The 20816-nt window shown below is 33.9% G+C and overlaps 1 protein-coding gene across 2 annotated transcripts in view; it reads left to right on the top strand.

Annotated features, from left to right (window-relative positions):
• The window catches only part of LOC117317555 (multiple epidermal growth factor-like domains protein 6), an 89592-nt gene that overhangs the window by 45680 nt on the left and 23096 nt on the right, over nt 1-20816 (top strand). The window contains exons 22-25 of one of the 2 annotated variants that reach the window (XM_033872378.1): nt 1512-1790; nt 10327-10443; nt 19946-20224; nt 20581-20697. In XM_033872378.1, the coding sequence (XP_033728269.1) occupies nt 1512-1790; nt 10327-10443; nt 19946-20224; nt 20581-20697 (792 nt within the window). The remainder of the gene's footprint in view (nt 1-1511; nt 1791-10326; nt 10444-19945; nt 20225-20580; nt 20698-20816) is intronic. The other variant, XM_033872379.1, reaches the window with a different exon arrangement.

Below are 20816 nucleotides of genomic sequence, written 5' to 3'. Positions count from 1 at the left end.
TTACGAAATTAATATTAACATTTCTTATTGATAGTTACCTATTAAGCTACATATCTATTTTCTCGCTTCATAACATACTGGCCAATCAGTGGCTGCCAGACATTTTATCCTTGGCTCAACTTTCTATACACATGGGCTGTTTCAAAAATCTATTTTTTCAATTGGTTGGTTGTTCCCTATAGCATCTTTCACATTTTTCAAATATAACTTTTCTGGAACAGGATAGAACCATAGGATATGCTATCAAAATATGCAGTGCCTGACTGCAAGTCTAAGGCTGGTAGGCCAATTTTTCTATCGGTACCGGAGATGAAATTCTTAAGAGAAAACGGCATTAAAATTGAATTAATTATGAAATGTTAATTTTAATATCTTGATAAGCTTTGAATTTAAAGTGATGGCTTTTGGTTAATAGCCTAGTTTAGATATCGTGCTACTCAGAAATATAAACAAATAAGATATATAATAAATATCAGGGGGAGATAACTCAATGTTTTCTCCTCCACACCCTAATTTCTGGACTTTTTGTAAAAAATGAAGGAAAAAAGGGCCGGGCGAGAACAAAATCAGGATCAGAGCCATAACTTAGATAAAAGAGTCGAAACATAGACACAGGACACGGAAGCGGGCTAGTGACAACAAAACAACCAGATATATCACCAAACACTGAGCTGGGGTAGTGACAACAGAACAACCAAACACATCACCGAATACCGAATCGGGGTAGTGACAACAGAACAACCAGACATAACACCGGACCCCGAGTCACGCTATATACCGCTACCATTGAAATACAAAATGTATGTCCGTATCTTCCCTGGTCTATGGTCCTCCATGTGGCTCTACATGGGTCATATTTTCATTATAAATCCCCGCTGAATCTAACTTCCTCTCTAAATTCTGCTACAACTCCTCCAAGATGAGAATTCCATCCGAAAATGTGCTAGTCGGTCCCATCATCTAGTTTCCATGGACGCTGGATGGCACAAAATGTAATATGCGGTAGCTTGCTATAGAGACCAACCAACCAATTGTTTTCCCGTGTTAACGTTTTGGAGTATTTCATTCAAATTCTTGAATTCAATATGACAATTATAGTTTATAACAAAAGTTTAGGGTCTGATATAATACCTAATCAAACAAAAAAGTTGGGTCCTTCAGCTCAAATTTTCTCCAGGGTAGCCATTTTGAAAATGGGTGAATTGCGCAGTAAAAATTCTCAAAAATTCTGAAATGTTTACCTGTTAATTGGTATTACCTGAACCTTTGGGAAAAAAATCAATCGGACTTACGAAATTAATATCAACATTTCTTAATGATAGTTACCTATCAGGCTACATATCTATTTTCTCGCTTCATAACATACTGGTCAATCAGTGGCTGCCAGACATTTTATCCTTGGCTCAACTTTCTATACACATGGGCTGTTTCAAAAATCTATTTTTTTTTCAATTGGTTGGTTGTTCCCTATAACAGGTTGTTGCATTTTCGTTTTAATATGACACAAACAGGAGTCATCGTCTGTGAGGGAGAGAGATATGCTATTGAATGCCCTGCTGGAGAAGTCATCAACATCCAGGAAGCATTTTATGGCAGAGAGGATCAAATCACGTGTTCGGGTATGGACCGGCCATTGACAGACACCAATTGCTCCTCCTCGGTAGCTCTGGAGGGATACAGAAACCTCTGTAATTATAAACACATCTGTTTGGTGACAGCCAGTAACAATGTGACCGGAGATCCGTGTCCTGGTACCTACAAATATGCACGGATCAGATACACCTGTATTGGTGAGTAAGGTTCTTTTTTCGTCGCCGATCGCTAAGTTACTACATGGTTTAAATTCCTACTCTGAACAGCTCAAAAGATGAGAAAAAACTTGTATTAAAAGGGGAAGTATGCATTTTGTAAAAGGAAATTGATGTGCTGAAAAAGCTTTAAATCGTTATCTATACTAATTTTGGAAGCAAACACGTTGTTGTTACTTCGTTTTGTCTAAAAAGCATGATTTTATCGAGGAAACCTATTTTGAATTATTTCAATATATATGATCCCCCCCCCCCCCCCGACCTATAACAGTGATAACCATAATAATTAAATTCAAATTTGACCCGAAATATCTCTGGAAAAAATAAATTAACAATGTATACAGCATAGAACATATCTCAGAATTATCTATTGATTCAAACATCAACGTATGCAAGGAAAATGTTAAATGAACATGCATTGGAATTTTTGTTGTAAGCTATGAAATTGATCATATTTCAAATTTCAAAAATAAAACTGATGTAACTTTCTTTTCTGTTATCCATTATTTTTTCAAAAGAACCTTTTAAAGCATTTTTTTTGTTTTTGTTTTGAAATATTACTTCCTTTCATTGCATTTATATATCACTTTTAACGAAACTTTACTACGTTTCTCCGAAAAATCATTTCCTTTAAACGAATAGACCCTTTCAATAATTTATGTAGACATGCGCACAAACGCCACTGAGTGGGTAATCTCGGTTTCCGCTTCCGCATTCCATCGTCGATGTTTACATTAGCAACGTTGAATGAGTATGGCTAACCGGGACGGTTTAAACAAGCTCGGCGTTGGTGCTCTACGTTTATTGGCCGCCGAGAATAACATCTCCACAGAAAAGAAAAAGAAGAGTGAACTGGTATCACAATTGTTAGATACTCAGGCTCCAACACCAGTTTTAAGCCAGACATCCAGCATACTTGCGATTTCGCCGAACGTAAACGAAAATCTACCCCCTTTAACCGGGTAACGTACGGGTTTGACTTTACAAATCTACCAAAAGTCAAGTTCAATGACATATATGATTTCATCATTTTGCGCCCAACTGATTCCGGTGGTTCCGTTAACAACTTCAGAGGTTTAGATAGAGCAACCAAACACCATGATGCTGGCGATATTCAAGGCATTTCCGTAGCCCAGGTACGTTATGAAATCACATACTTAATACAGTATACATAACGAAAATTTAGTATTTTTTCTTCTTATCAGTCGATCTATATCATCGATCCATTCAATTTATTTCAAAATTAGTAAAATGTTGGTTTCCACCGTTTTACTTTTAAGGTTTAATACAGTACAGTATGTGTTGTACAAGATTATAGTTTTTCTTTTTTTTTCAGATTGACGAATCTATTGTATATGTCAGGGCAACATGCCAAGCTTCTATGAAAAAGTATTGTTACCAAATGTATGTCTGCGCATCCCTTTCGCCTGACAATGACAGATTGGAATATGCCTACTGCCAGTGCCCAATTGGGTAGTTATATTATTGTCTTTCTCAAGTAGATATACATGGTTTCTATTAAAACCAGATTTAATGTTACTATGCATGCATATTTCAATGAAACAGAAGTCTATATCAATTTGTGTCAATTTATTTGTTCTAGAGAATAATATAACCCTGAACAATATACTGAATGCTTAATAAAGCACAAATGAATAAAATCAAACTTATTGAATCACATTATCTAAAAAGCAGTATAAATAAGAAGTAGAGTCTATAGATGTATTACAAGGATATGAAGATGAGTTTAACATTCTAAGCAATTTGGTGTAAGTTTTAACAGGTGTCTTAAAACATACAGCAGTAAGTGATATGATGATAAATATTGCATTTTTAAAGTCAAAATTGAATTTAATATCTGGTCACATAGCATTGTATTGCTTGAATTAGTACAAATACTAGACTATAGTGTTCAACTTCTTAGTAATAGACACATATACATATATGCAATTTGTCATAAAATATAAGTTAAATTGGAATACTGAAGTAGAATTAACTGCTAAAGGATTTTAACTTTTAAATTTGTAAATTGCAGATTATCACAAGCCTGTAGCCACATTGGTGGACTTCTGTTTGCTTTGGTACAAGGAGGACGGACACCAAACCATCCAAGTCTAGAAGACAGTTGCACCTCCAACCTGTGCACATGGAACGTTCCCAGAAGCCAGGTGAAGGCCCAACCGCTAAGTAACTTTCAGCTGACTAAGCCAAAAGTCACACAGAAAAATATTCCACCAACCTTCCAACCACCACCTCAGAGCAATTTTGACCCAAGACATTCTGAGGACAGGTCACATGATCTCTATCAAAGCCTACAGGAGCTGAGGAAAATGAAGGAGATTTTCCCTCAAACAGGTATATTATGTAAAAAAAAAAAAAAAAACAATACCCGGTATGTGTTTCTTTAAATGGATTAAACCCAATTACTGCAATGAATTGAATGGCATGGAGTCTGTCAATAAAAAGTTCATGATGTGCTGACAATTCATAAACATTTTTGGTACATTAAAAAGATTACCTCCTGTTCATTTTTAAGAAAAAATATCCAAATTAAACTTTTAAGTTTGATTATATTGAGAACACAGCACTTATACAATCTTTGTCATTTGCAGCAGTCATTAATCAATTAAAAAAAGATATCTCTTAATTATTGAATTAACATGTATAAAAAAAACCCACTATTATTTCATTTGTTGTACTTTTTGGTATTTATCTATTATGTTTGCTACTAGGAATATCACACTTATGGAACATTCCTGACCTGGTGCTAGATGTTTGCCAAGAAGTGGAGATGGAAACATCCATTCATCCACTTCAGAAAAAAATGGAGCAAATGATCTTTAATGATATCAACTGTAAGTAACATTTTGGAAAATAAATCTGGTATTGCATGACAAATAATTGTATCTATTTTCCAACCACTGATAATCAATTTCTGAAAACTGAAAATATTTCACTTTTGTATATTTGAGATATGGAAAATGTGAAGTGATAAACATGATACTTCATACTGATGTTATTGAAACTCATTCCTTTTTGTTTCATTAATGAAGATCCACCACCAGCAATTGATATTGAACTTATCAAATACATAGAGGAAAACACACAAGGCCAGAGCTTATGTCCAATGTGGAAACTTCTTCACAGAGGGAGGATTACAAGCTCCATATTTGGAGATGTTTTACATGCGGGGCCAAATCCTGTGTCCTTGATAAAGCGGATTGTGGAAGGTTTAAATTTTGACAAGTAAATTGCATTTTCTTAGAACTTTCAAGCACATAAAATATGATTTGTCATGAAAAAATACAATGCAGGCTTTTGAAGCATTATAAGTGTCAAGTGTATTAAAGTAAATTTCATCCAATATTTGCCTGGAAACAGTTATTTGTTACCATACAAAACTACATTGTATACAGACAAATAATAGAAACATACAAAATCTACATCGGTTATAAAATACACCATTTTTAATTTACTTTGCTTCTCCTCTAGCGTTATTTGATATTCTGATTATCTTATATTTGAAAGGTATGCAAATTTACCAGACGCTGTCAAATGGGGACAGGAACATGAGAGGTGTGCCAGAGTCCAGTATGGTGAAATTAAACGAGCACTCGACAATGTTGAGATCTATCCTATTGGACTCACATTGTGTTCAACACATTCATTCCTTGGAGCCTCAAGTGATGGAAGGGTAAAAGAAAAGGAGGGTGAAGGTTTGATGGAAATTAAATGTCCATTCTCTCTAAACGGGGGAAAAATAAACAATATGGAAATTGGGGACATCCTGGAAATTGACAGCAAAAGCTTCTGTTTGGAATCCTCTGATGAATTGCCAAGATTGAAAAAGAATCACAAATATTATGCTCAGGTGCAGGGTGAAATGGCCATTATTGGCTTGCCTTGGTGTGATTTTGTCGTTTGGACTGAGGCATCCTCAGATAACATTGCCATTGACAGAGTGTACTTTGATGCTGACTTTGTAAGTGATATGATGCCAAAGCTTGTCAAATTTTTCATGGATCACATATATCCTCATTATTATTCATAAAGCAACAATTACTGTGTTCAACCTAACAAGCACACATCCCAATGCAAATTTTAGTCTTTCATCAAAAGGTAATTATAGAAAGGTTTGCAAATAGAATAACTATGATTGTCCTGATTTTCAACCTTTATTATTGGCATTTAACCTTCCCTAGTTAATACTGTTAATAAGCACAACCCTTTTGTGTTGTTTATGTGCACAGTGTGCTTATTAGGTCAAATACAGTACAGTGCACCAAGGGTATATGAAAATTGGTTATACATGCATTCACATTCTCAAGTGAGTGAGGATTACTGACTCTACAGATGACAATATGTTTCAAAATGTCACTGGAGGGGAAAAACCCCAAGTATATATATATACGGTATATAGAGCCTGTATTGATAATGCTGAACACAGTATGGCACAAACAAATAAACTAGCTCACACAGTGTAATATATTACCGTTTGTCCTCTACAAGAGGGATATCAAAGTTTGTGAGCCAGCAACAGACTTGAACAATTTTGGAAGCTAGTGGGGCAAGTGAAAGGGGTAGTACTCCTTCCAATAAATGAAAATTTTTGACACGACCAATACTTCGCTCAACATGGATTCTAAGCTTTGCTATTTCTTAAGTCTGAAAAACCTTTGTTGTAGAAAACTGGTCAGAATTTCCTCGAAATGGTGGAATATTTAGAGAACACTGGCGTTTTTCTAACAGGTCCCCTATAGTAAATCCTTTGTCGGCCATTACACTATCAAACGGCTCCAAAAGTTCAAGAATACCTGAATCCTCTGTTAATTTGCGGTCTGAAACTCTGCCTCCCAAGGCTTCTGATATAAATGTTATAACACCAGAAGGGCTAATGCCTACAAGAAACTTAAGGGTATTGTGGTGTTTGTAATTTGAAAATGTAAGACTCCGATTAACTAAACTACAAGATCTCTGAGTGTAAATTTCTGTACAATATAGAATAACTCTAGTAGAAGGATATTTTTCTTTAAAACATGATGGCATTGTACGATTTATGATATCTCGACTTGGAAAGGGGTTCATAAATTTCAGTTCAGCATGAAGATATGTTGAACCTATCAGCCAGATCCTGAACAAATAAGCCTAGTCTTAGCCTCATCAGCACAGCTAACAGTTGATCAATAGGTACCAACATCGGGACTGACATCCTCATCCTATCCTTGGTTGGAGTATTGACATCTCCTCTCCAATATTTCATGCGAGAACTTTTTGATGATAAGTAACTGAAATAAAAAAGTTTAAATCATTAAACATTATCCCACCGGTTACCCTAACATACATTATAAACGTAGGTCCGATCTTTCTCTACCTTTATCATATCACATCTTTAAAGTCGACAGGTTTGGCGTGCTGCAGTGGTTGCTTTTCATTCCAATTAAGTGAAATATTGCTGATTGAATTGATGATACATGAATTATTAATAGGCAGACAGTCCCTCCATATTCTAGTGAAATACATACAATATCTAGGTGTTTTACCCATTTCATTGTTTTAGTATAACTTAAATATAATTATAAGTATCAATATTTTGAATGTACGGTTTACTGTCTGTCAATTTTACTGCTTCATATAAGGGATAAGTATTACTTGTATATGATTAATTATTACTTGTACATTTTGTATGAGATTAATTACAACAAAACATGGCAACAATATTGACTCGTCGTACCTCTATCATCAAGACTAATTTTGACTTACTTATACAGCCACAAGAAAACAGCAAATGTTGGGAGACCAGTGTAAAAACGAGTAAGAGTATCGTTGTCTCTTATCTTATCCACTCCCCATTTGTTCAGGCATATTTCCTCTTTCAGCACCCTGTTTTCCTCTTGAAGACGCCTATTCTCCAACACTATAGGGTGATCATCACACTGCATACCTAAGTACAAGTAAAATATATGTTGATTTAATACAGCATATTTTTTTTTTAAAACCAGAAGCCTCAGGGACCAACATTTTTCCCAGTTCACAAAAATGTCTGGTTTATATAAGTTAGGAGGGAAATCCATGGACCAATGAGCCACCAAGGCTTAAATAGATTGAGATTTGGATTAGACCAGGCTGGTTTTGACAAGTTATACTCTACTCAGTACACCAGACAATTAAAAAGGTGGTAAATAAAACTCTATCCGGAATTTAGTTCTAAAACATATGTCCCTAAAACTCTTGGATCCTTAAGTGAGAATTCCCAAACTGTGTACTGTTCTTTGAAATAAACTCTATGGTGCTTTATTTCTAAAGAAATCTGCATGTTGATAGGACCTAAGAATGAATAGAATAAAGTAATTGAACCTTTTTACAAATAAGAGTATAATAAAGAGCCAAAATGAAAGCTGTCTGGGAATGTATGTAGATAGATAATTGAATAAATAATCACAACTGACGAGGACTTTAATTACAAAAAATATTGTTTTACCAGTCTCAACATAAACATCAACATCTGTGTCATCTTCATGTATTTGGACCTCAGTCGTAGCTTCAGGTTCTGGAACAGGCTTGCAGTATCCTCTATGCATATCTATTGAAGCTTTCTTTTCTGCATCCTCTAGTTGTTTCTCTTCATTTTTCAAATGTTGGCTTTCCTATGAATAAAGGCAAAACAAAAAATAATCATGAAAATAATGCTATAAGCAGTGGAAATAAAGAAATAAAATTGCTGACATGTTCACTCTTGAAGACCATGATTTAACAACTCATTGAAACAAAATTTATAAATCAATCATATCCAATGAAATATTTAATTGCTTTGATTGAACAAATAAACACCAATTTTCACAGATTTCAGTAGAAATTTAATTCATAATATGATAATGTAATATGGCAACTATGTTGTTGCACTATGAAGAGAATGAAATGAAATTGTTAATAATAAAGTTGAGTTTTGTCTGAATAGAAACATGATATACATTGGGAAATGATGGAACGAGTGTGGGTGTGATACTGAATTCATACCTTGGATTTTTCTCTAGCCAGCTTCCTCGTCTCTCTGAATATGTTAGCTTCTGAATGTTGACCCACCTTTCAAAATAAAAATGGTGTGCTTTAAGTTTAATTTTAAAACCTAAAAATCATTGTTAAATCTTTTATAAGACATACAAATGTATATATGTGTTCTTTCTCAAATTATATAAGATGAAAGATTTATATTTACCATTCCAGGGCCCAAAATGAACATATGTGACAAATGTACATTCATGACATCATAAATATTACATGTGCAGGACAATTATAAAGAAATAGAACAAATACAAATGTTTTAAGGAGCACACAATGTAAGGGAGTTAATTCCCTTAATTCATTAAGTATAACTGGTCGCGACCCAGTACAGGATTGTGTGTATATTTGCTGCTATATCTTACTGGAATGTTTTGTATGTTTTTGTCATTTATAATATAAGTGATTATATCAAATTAACATATTATCCATCAATATTCTTTGTTGTGTTTTTTTTTTTTTTATCTTGTATTACCTTGTATTTAAAAATTGTCGGAGCGTAATTTTCATCATCAGGGTCATATCCATGCCATCCATCAATGAAATGTTCTGAACAAATCCACGAATTGTCGTTTGGGACCCAACCATTCCTGTTAACAGCTTTCACCCATGCCCTCCGCTTCCGCTTATTTTTGGGGAATCGAAAAAAAACTCACGTTCTTAGTCCGATCAAACTGGTTAGAACACTTGTATACACTGCAGATTTTCACCATATTTTTTACCTGTTGTCAACGTCAACAACCCACTCAGTGGTATTTGTGCGCATGCGCGACGTACTGTCCCGCAGTTAACGTGAAAGGGACTATTGATAATTACTTTTATCGAAATTCTTTATCTATTAAACCGATCAATAAGCTGATATTTCCCGAATGTAAATTATTCATTTCTTTTGGAACTAATGAAATGTTCTTAAGATAATACTTTCAATTAAAACATCGTTTTTCGAATTCTTATTTTCCCTTCATTAAAAAATATTTTGCTCTAACGAAATCTTATTTCAAGTTAACGTTTTTTTTGTTTTTATTTCTTCAAAACTTCATTTTACCGTCACAGACAATGTTATCACCAAAACCTCCACTAATATAAGTAAGCTATCTTTGGCTGTCTTTATCAACTCATGTACTGACATTATAACGTCGTGTAATGACATTATAACATTCTGTACTGACACTATAACTTCCTCTATTTATACTATCACGAACAGTTTTGACACTTAAGCTACCTGTTCTGAAACTCAAACTCCCTGTAATGAGATTATAACGTCCTTTACTTACACTATAATTTCCTGTATTGACAGTATAACCTCGTGTAAGGATACAAGAGCTTCTTAAACTGACACTAAAATCTACTATTCAAATATTAAAACTTGCTGTATTGGCAAGATCACCTACTGTACAGACAGTTATTGACGTCATGTACTGATGCTATAACTTTCCGTACTGATACGTTACTGTTTTTAAAGCTTCTGTTAGTTGTGATGGCGATCCTTGTAATGGTGGACACTGTGGATCCTCAAGCGGCTCAATTGTGTGCACCAACTGTCCGGAGGGGAAAATAGGGCCACGCTGTGAGATAGACGGTGAGTAGAATGAAAGTATCTAAAGAATCTTAAATAAGGTAATCTTTCATGTTAATATAATATCAACCAGTCCGAGAACTTGTTCCGAGTCTTGACGAGTAAAACTTAATACTTCGAGTCTAGTTTTATAAAAGGTATTATTGTAAAAAAGAAATTTAAGACACTTTTTGATCTTATAACTCAGAAAGCTAACATTCAGTTGTGTTTTAAAGTCAAAATGAAGAGGACAAATGTAAATGGACGCAGACTTTTCCAATCCATTACATAACTGCCATTGGCCATAGTTTGACGTCGCAAACGATTTCTTAATGGGAAAGACAACGAAAAGCGCTCCAGCGTATCCAGAGTATATTACTCTAGCAGCAGACATGTATATTAAAGGGACGAATTAGAAAATAATTCGAACATGACGGATACCCCACGGCCGTTATTGGATCTTAGAATTAAACAGTAAATCTGGTTGGTTTGATGAAGTGTGTGTGTCCATATCAATTAAAACAATATATCATTGCTGTGATCATATAACTTTTAATGAAATTAACTGATTTAATAACACTGACCGAAATTACCACAACGATTACCTTGTAAAATGAACAGTAAAATATATATATCGCTCCGTTTCCCTAAGTTTCGGGGATATCAAGTGTCTTATGCAGATTGTATGTTGTATGGCTGATGTACTGTGTACGGGGCTGAAGTAAGCAGTGCAGGATTCGTTTGCTTTGAATAGAAATCATTTATGTAAGATATAAACCGATAAAATGTAAACTTTGTATGGATTATTATAATAAGAAATTCTTAACATACCTAAGTGTAACAGATATATCATGTTTTATAAAGAATGAAGTGTAGTGAGGGGCGATAACTCATTAGAGTTATCGTTCCTTACGGAACGTAATGATAATACGAGCTAATTCGCCTATTTTGCTGGATATAATAGCGATTTGAGGACAGAAAAATTGGCACATACAATTCGGTTGATACTTTGAGCCATTGTAAAACTCGACTCGATCTAGGTCTGGGTGTATCTGGTATCCCTGTGGAAAATCATTTTTGTGAGATATTTTGGGTCAAACATGCCAGTTTAAATCGCCCTCAAAATTAAGAAAAGAATCCATATATATATACAATGTACACACAAAGAGATAAATGTTTCCTGAAGAAAACTGTCTGTTTAGTTTTTCGATATCTTCAGCAGAACGATTACAAGATTGTTTTGAAAATGGCCTATTTGTTCGACCTTCTCAGTATTTTTCCACTCGACTGGGGTATTTTCCTATAAATAGGCTGCCTGTTTTGATGACGCAAGACCGGGTGTTTCCTTTCCACTTAGCACGGTTGAACAGATAGACCGGGTCGGCATATATAGTTATAAGCATTAAAACCATTACGAATCAACTGGTTTTATATTTGTTTTACGCGAATCATCTTGATAATGTCTTTTAAAACCTGCATTAACATCAACAGGTCCGTTAAAACTAAACGTATGTAGTTTATATGTAGTAGAAATTATTAACACACTTGGAATGGTCGGCTTGACCGCATATATAAAGGACGACTATAGAAATAAAGCCATCCTGAACTCATCGGGTATTATCTCTGAAATGATTCCCCGAGGAGTTCCGGATAAAATAACACCGGGGACTTCACGCCGCTTACTCGTTCAACACCAGGCTTTAGCTGCAATCTAAGTGAGTTGTATTACATTTTCCCGTCAGGACCAGGACTTTTTAATATTCATCATATTAAAGGTGACATTGGAGGTTATAGTTTCTCTACTATGGCCATATTTGTTGCTTTCCAGGATCAGTATTCATCGTCAACCCAGACCAGCCTTCGATAACAAATCTAAACTCGTACTTATATTTAGTCGTAGGCTTCCGTTCCAGTACTGGCAGCAGGCCTAGTGTAAATGTTACGTGTTTATTAACGTTTTAGAGACAGGCGACGTTTAAATATCTAATATTTAATTTCTTTATTGTTTGTTTGTTTAATGAAATTACTGTGTCGTTAATTGATGCTTTGATGTCTTGATCAGCGGATATTTGTTTATGTTGAGGATCCACGACGTTTCGAGAATCATATCTCATACATATTAGCTTACAATGACACGAACTTTCAAGGAACTACTATACATGTACTTCAGTACACCCTAGCAGTATATTGAATTCTTTTTTAGTAATATAATTGTTTTTCAAATTTTTAATGAAATATCTATATTCGAATGCTTTAAATTTTGAAGTTTCTGACCTGCCCTTTATTGAGATGGTTCTTATGACAGTGTCAAATTATATCATCTTTTGCATTAATATATAATGAAATAAATTTCCAAATATATTTAAACCCTTCACTTTTATGCACCAAAGAAAGCAACATGCAAAAAAGCTGTTCTGACAATTTGGAGCTAAAATATTGTCAATTATTATGTCACATTAAGTAAAATTCAGTTGTTTTTTGGTGTAAAGAACGATGTCATGCATTTTTTTTCGGCGTAGCCGTCTAATATTCTTTTGGCCCCGGATATGACGCGACAGGTGGCGTTACTGGTCAAGGTGAAGTATGTGATTGGTCAATGTAGCTGTAAATGCAAAATGCAGATATGCAGTTAAAGACAAAACAAAATTAAGATTGAATGCAAGCTGAATAAGTGGATGTATGTATTCAAATGACACATTAATAAAATTATATTCTTGATTCGAACACAGTCTTATTATCACCAAAAATGATTCAAACTGATATAAATTTGTTATCCGTGCTGAAACTGCGCATTTGTTAATTAGTTCGTTAATTTATTTCACCAGCAGTTTTACATTATAACCACCAGCATTAAAACTATGCTGTTTATCTTTTTTAAAGATATTCCTGGTTATCTTTGAAATTAGGTTAATTTCAACTTATTACAAAAAAAGTATAAGATGGGAAATTATTTGACAAAATCAAAGAGTTACCAGGTTTTAGCTAAAACAATTTTACAAAATAGTTGACTTTGAAATTTCATGAATTAGTAAATTTTCAAGTATCTATAAGTTGCTTTATCATCACTTCCATAATTGACATATTCAACACATTTCAACCCTTTGCTTACATGTGCCAAAGAAACCATGTGCGAGAAACCTGTTCACACAAACTTTTACTAAAATTATGTCAACTGTTATATCACATTATATATAGTTAATTAACTAATTAAGGGTGTGGAACCATGTTGTATTTTTATTATTATGTTTTAAATTTTTAATCAGTAATTAAAGAATTACCAATATTTTGTTATCACTATTTTATAAGATAGTTTTTCTTCAAAATGTCATCTGCACATAGGCAGCAATTGGTAAATTTTGAAATATCTTTGCTTTAATAAGAACGCAGCTCTAGGGCGCCGAAGGCGCCCGAGCGAAGCTCTCTAAATACTGGAAAACGGTACCTCCAACAAGAGTTGCTTCCCTTCCCATACATACGAACAAAGAAAATCGTTTGGTCCAAAAAACCGGTACCGGAATGGCTCAAAACCGGATGTAATATTCCCATGGGCAAAAATATTGAACAATATCAACACCAAAGTCTCACTATAGTGTTTAAACATTAGTTATATATGACTTTTGTTCTCAGATGAAAAATAAGCAACAAAACAGCGGTATGTTTTCGCTTTTATTTTTATCATGTCGTCCGTAACCGATCGGGAATTACCGAATGTGATCGTCTCAATTCACGTCTGACCTAGATGCATTGTACACAACAAGACATGCGAGTACGTTGGAATTAAACTCAGTATAGGGTACCGGTCCTTGTAATTATTTTTGTATGTGGTTCCAGTCTGATCTGATCAAAGGTAGGCATTTGCCGATAACACTGTGTTATGATCAATTCTATCGTAAATATTTAGGCCGCCTTGTCGATTTATTTTCTCAGCGTTAACGTTATTTAGCTTACGACAGGCACTTGATTTACATTGTTAACAATAACATGCCGAAAGACAACTAGGCTAGGCATATGCATAGGAAACAAGTGCCTGTCGGTTACGTCCCAGCTATTTTACTGTAAATTACAGATGATACGATGTGTCTGACTCGCATTGTTTATTATAATTAGAAGAAGGTTATATTATATTTACAGTGTATCTACAGCACATGGGGCTAGTAACCATTTAAAATGTCCGAGTCTAGATTCTAGTATAGTATAAAGCCCATGTGATAACCCTAGATTTTTATCATTTATGAAATGCAGGCTTAGTACATGTGTAGTTAGTCTACATTAGTCAGCAGAAATAAACATAGATCAACATGGCACATATGTAGGTTGTACCAAGAATAATGATTGAATTTTAAATGAAATTTATCTGAAAAATAAGTCTTTGCAAAGTTTATAAAAATAATTGTCATATTATACTGTTGAGAGTATTATAGATCATATTTCTATTGCTAAGTATAGTAACTGTTTATTTCACAAAATATTGCCTGAAACTAATAAAAAGGAAATTTAAAACAATCTTTTGTACTCACTGTCAAAACATACAAGGACTGTTTTATTGTGTGTGTTCTATAATTAGGTGTTTGAAGTTCCAACACTTCTCAAATGCCTAGCATGCATCTTAAATGACCCTGGCAGTTAATTATATAATGAGACTCAATTTAGAGGGACATTCCTTCTTTCAGATATCAGAACCATGTACATGTTTTACTGATGAAATCCACTTTTGAACAGGGAAATAAATCAATGCCAAAATGTACAGAAAAATGATGAATCATACAAAAATGCTGACTGGCTTTCAAGTAAAAAGTGATATTTTGGTAGGAATAAAGAATTTTTAGGACTTAGAATTTGGAGAACTTGTGTTAATTACCCTGCAAGTGAAACTGTTTGATTTATTTTATGTAAATTAAAGATTCGAAGATTTACTATTTGGGAAAAAATCATATTTTCCAATAAGTTTAATTTTGATGACCTAACCTTTGAATTTAAACTAATGATGGAATCACCCTTTAAATGAAGTAAAACAAATTTAAACCAAATGTATTACAATGTTTATGAACACATGTAAATATACAGTGTAATATGATTTAAACCTTATTAACAACTGCTGTTAATTTCCAAAGCCTGGAAGATTATAGAATTTCTATAATTATTTTGTAATTAATCATAATTACAAAAGGAGAGTAATTGTCTATGGTGTTGACTCGTAGTAGGTTTAACTTAAATTTGCTACAAATTCTGTTTTAGTGGAGACAAGAGAATACATGTACTTAAAATCAAAATTAATTAACTCGAACTATGATAACTCAAAAACACTGATTATAAATTAAAGTATCTCACTGGTCCAAGTCAAAATCTTTGTTTTTATAGTAATGAAATATATATAAGTTAATTCAGAGTTTGACAACTCGAAAAACTTTGATATAAATAACTAAGTTTAAACTTTCCACCAGATATTACAAAATTGACAGAACATTATGATTATATACTGATGTAATCCCAAAGTTGATTCATATTTTATTTTTTAAATCGCACAATGTTAACTGTTAAGTGAATTTCTTTTAAAAGTTCTTTATAAACAGATCTTCAAATCATATGTTATAAGTACATGTCCTCGGTCAAAAGTGGTTTTGCCCAAAAATGAGTTGAAGTGACTGAATAACAGTTCAAATTGCTCTATATTCCATTCCAAATATATGGTAGAATCAAATATTACACATGGTAGAAGGATCTTCCATTCAAATCCTTTAAAACTGATATAATTTAATGCACCTTTTGTTTTTTTAAGATGAGGGGACCCGTGTTATTAGTTAACTCAATACAAAAACAGAAATTATATTGAATATTGCTATTGGAAATAACACAAACTTTAATAGAAGTATCAGAATGGGATATCTGTGCAATAGTATATGTTTATTTATTTATGTACATGTGTATATACATATACAGTGTATATAGTATGTACATGTGTATATACATAAACAGTGTATATAGAATAGAACTTGTAGAAACTTTGTGAATCGATTAAATATATATATGTATATATATATATATATTGGCACTATGACTGATCCACAGTGGCCCGAGTAGTGGGACCAAAAAGCGTAAAATTGACAAAACTTCTAAACTTCCAGATTGGAAGAAATCAAATATATCCTTCATGGATGAAAGATACTTGATTAAGGTACTTTTCAGGTACTTTTTCCAGGTTCATCTATTTTTGGGTAAAATAAAAATACTTACAGGGAATTTTGTGAAGTTATGTTCAGATTCACTTTAAACTGTGTTATAAAAGCAATATTAATCTAATTGAAACTTAAATGTCTTTACAGATTCACATATTTTGGCCTCAAAACTGAATTTTGAGAATTTTCATTAAAGTTCAGTTTTCACCCTATCTCAATGTCTCACTGAACGTGTACACTGGTTACTGATATTATTTAATTACTTGAACACTACTCCATAAATTGAAAGATGCTATTGATAAAGCGGGAAAGATGAGATATATAATTCTGTATAATTCTTGTTATATAAGGCCTTTTGATGACTTATCATGGCCTTGTGATTTTCATAAATCTGCTAATAAAATGAAAAAAATACATATATATTACATAAACATATATATATACACGTATACAAGTGACAATTAGATTAGCTGTGCTCTTCCAAGGCTCTGCCTTCATTCATATTACCATACCAACATATTTCAACCTTTCACTTACATATACCAATGAAAGCAATGTGCAAGAAAGCAATGTGCAAGAAACCAATTCTGACCAATTTATACTAAAGTTTTTTTTAACTATTATGTATTTATTGTGTTGCACTAAGTTGAATTCAATGTTGGGGAACCATGTAGTTGTTTTTTTATCTTTTGAATTTAAAGTTTACTTATCTAAAGGTATTATAGAAAATTATTCGATATATTCAAACAATGACCAGGATTTTATGATAACCATTCTACAAAATAGTCTTCTTCATAATGTCATCTGCACACAGGTAAAATACAGTAACACAGGGACCAGTGTACATGTAAATAGTGTATATGTTTCTCTTTTTAGGCCAACACCACTATACATGTATGCAAATATTTACATTAGGAAGCTTAAGGGTGTTTTAAATTGTTGGCCAAAGACTGCAGTTAATTTCCCTCTATATTCTACTGAAGAGACAAATTCAGAATTTTGAAACTTTACATAAAATCTGGTTTTAATTTCACATTGTAGAACTATTCTCTTAATATCAAACTATTTTGATATTAGGATAACACCATTTTCTTTAATTTTCACATATTTTACAATTGCAACTGTGACAAATAAGAATTAAAAAGTTTTAAACAGTTACTGTAATTGCAGGCCTTAGACCGCAAGTAATTACCCTCTGTGTTCTACTTAAAAAAAAACTTCATTAAAATGTTTTTGAGACTTTGCATAAAATATGGTTTTCATTTCATTTTGTATAACTATTCTCTCAATTTCAAGGCATTTAGATATTAAGAAACAAATTTTCCATAATTTTCACTTCTCTGGTATTATTGCCACTGTAAGATAGTTTATTAATTATTTATTATTGAGGGGCCGAGTTGGCCGAGTGGTTAAGGTGTCGCGACACTTTATCACTAGCCCTCCACCTCTGGGTTGCTAGTTCGAAACCTATGAGGGGATGTTAACTGGTACTGACTAGGCCGGTAGTGTTTCTCCTGGTACTCCCGCTTTCCTCCACCTCTAACCTGGGACGTCCTTAAATGACATTGGCTGTTAATAGGACGTTTAACCAAATACACCAAGTTTGTTAATATTATATTAAAAAGAATAGGAAAGTTTGAACAGTTATCCTGCAGAAGAAAAGGGAAGCTGACAATCAGGCCGGTATGTGCTGTCGTGGTTGTGACTTTGGACAAGACCACTTTACCCTTATTGCTCTGAATGGCATGCGATGGGCCTCTTGTATGTTGTTCAGTCAGGTAGTCACCAACTACTACAAGGGGAACCAGCTTCAGACTTAGGGGTGCTGCTTATTTTTCAGAAACCGGGCAAACTGATCAACACTGCTACCTTATAAGAAGTTTAATACATTTATTTCAAAAGAAAACATTATTTATTTTGCTTGGTAAGCTTCATTTTCATAAATTATTGCTCCTTTTCCTGGATGGCATGTTTTCAGACAGGCCTCCTGCATGTTTTCTGACGTAGTCACTAACTACTACAAGGAGACCCTGCCTCAAACTGACTCAGCTGGCTATTCAAAGGATGATAAACCACGCCAACAAAGCAAATATATATATTTTCAGAAACTGGGCAAACTGGTGTACACTGCTACCTCATAAAAGTCTGAAAAAAGTTATTTGGAAATAAAAACATGATTTATTATGCATGGTTAAGCTTCCTTTACATCAATTTGTGTTCAAATTCACATAAAGCATTTTAAAACTTTTACCTAATTTTCATCTGTGATAGAAAAAGGGAGATAACTCGCTCACCTGTTCTTGATATTAAATTACCTGTGTAATTATAATGTACTAGTCATATTAATGCTTTTCTAGATATTTTCCTAAAGTTCTATTCATGATCGATCAATTATCGATATGATGATGATCGATCATGAACTTATTAGTTATTCTCAACACTACTGAAGAAGTTGCAAAATTATTTTCAAATAAAAAAAAAGACAATTTCCCAATTTGCTCGACATGAACCACTGACAAAGACACTGATACTGACTTTGAACTATGGGGAAAGTCTCAAAATATCAATTTAATGAAATGGCTATGTCAAACAAACAAACAATTTTCCTTCTCTCATTTGTATCATTATGCTCTACTCGGGAATTCATACAAAAAAAGGATTTTCCTCGCCCAAGATTGATATTGGGCGGAGTCGATTCCCATACAATCTTGGATATTCCTATATGAAAGAGTTAATCCTATTTTTTCGAGGATATTTGTCCAAATGTAGATACTGTCTAATTGCAATGAAATTTGGTATGTGGGTAGACTACATCATGGGACACCGGTTACTCTTGTTACCTCACATTTAACATTTTTTTAAAAGAAAATGACAGCCATTTGATGATTTCCCAGCCTCTGATTGGTCTAAATTAAGATATTGTCTGATTTTAATGAAATTTGATCTGTAGGTACATCATGGGACACTGGTCCCTCTGGTCACCTCATTTTCAAGTTTTACCGAAATAGTCGACATTTTCTGGCCTCTGGATGGTCCAAATTTAGATATTGTCTGATTTCAATGAAATAGGGGTATTATGGGACAGCAAATTCAACTTTATGTGTTTCATTTCCTTGGCAACAAGACAATTTCACTTATTTTTGTTTAACGTCCTATTAAAAGCCAGGGTCATATCAGGACGTACCAGGTTTTAGTGGTGGAGGAAAAGCTGGAGTACCCGGAGAAAAACCACCGACCGCCCCTCACCCCGCTTCATTCTTTCTGTGACATCCTTCAGGTGTCACCCAACTAGTAACTTTAGATATCAATAACAGATTGTTGCACTTTCTTGTGTTTTTATGACACATGTACAGGAGTCATCATCTGTGAGAGAGTTACATATAGTATTGAATGTCCTGTGGGAAAAGTTATCAACATCCATGAAGCATTCTATGGCAGAGAAGATCAAAGTACGTGTTCGGGTATGAACCAGCCATTGACAGACACCAATTGCTCCTCCTCGGTAGCTCTGGAGAGATATGGAAACCTCTGTAATTATAAACACATCTGTTTGGTGACAGCCAGTAACAGTGTGACCGGAGATCCGTGTCCTGGTACCTACAAGTATGCACGGATCAGATACACCTGTATTGGTGAGAAACGTTTTTCGTTCGTCGCCGTTCGCTAAGTTGCTAAATGGTTTAAATGCCTATTCTGAACAGTTGAAAAGATGAAAAAAACTTGAGTGGAGAGGGAAAGCATGTATTTTGTTAATAATATTTCTTTGTCTTCATGCTCAAAATATATTCTAAAAATAGATTAAATGAAAAATTAACATGAACCGATCAATCATCTCATTTTTTCCGGATGTGAATTATTCCTTTCTTTACGAACTAATGAAATATTCTTTTACTTGCTTTACTGACATTATCACCTACTGTACAGACAGTTATTGACGTCATGTACTGATGCTATAGCTTTCCGTACTGATACGTTACTGTTTTTAAAGCTTCTGTTAGTTGTGATGGCAATCCTTGTAATGGTGGACACTGTGACTACTCCAGCGGCTCAATTGTGTGTACCAACTGTCCGGAGGGGAAAATAGGGTCACGCTGTGAGATAGACGGTGAGTAGAATGCATGTATCTAAAGGATCTTAAATGAGGTATTCTTTCATGTTAATATATATTATAAACCAGTCCGAGAAATTGTTCGAGTCTTGACGAGGAAAACTTAATACTTCGAG

This window comes from Pecten maximus, chromosome 19 (assembly GCF_902652985.1).
Source record: "Pecten maximus chromosome 19, xPecMax1.1, whole genome shotgun sequence".
In the NCBI taxonomy this organism is placed as follows: domain Eukaryota; kingdom Metazoa; phylum Mollusca; class Bivalvia; order Pectinida; family Pectinidae; genus Pecten; species Pecten maximus.
Note: the sequence above shows the minus strand (reverse complement) of the source record. Positions and strands in the feature narration are given on the sequence as shown.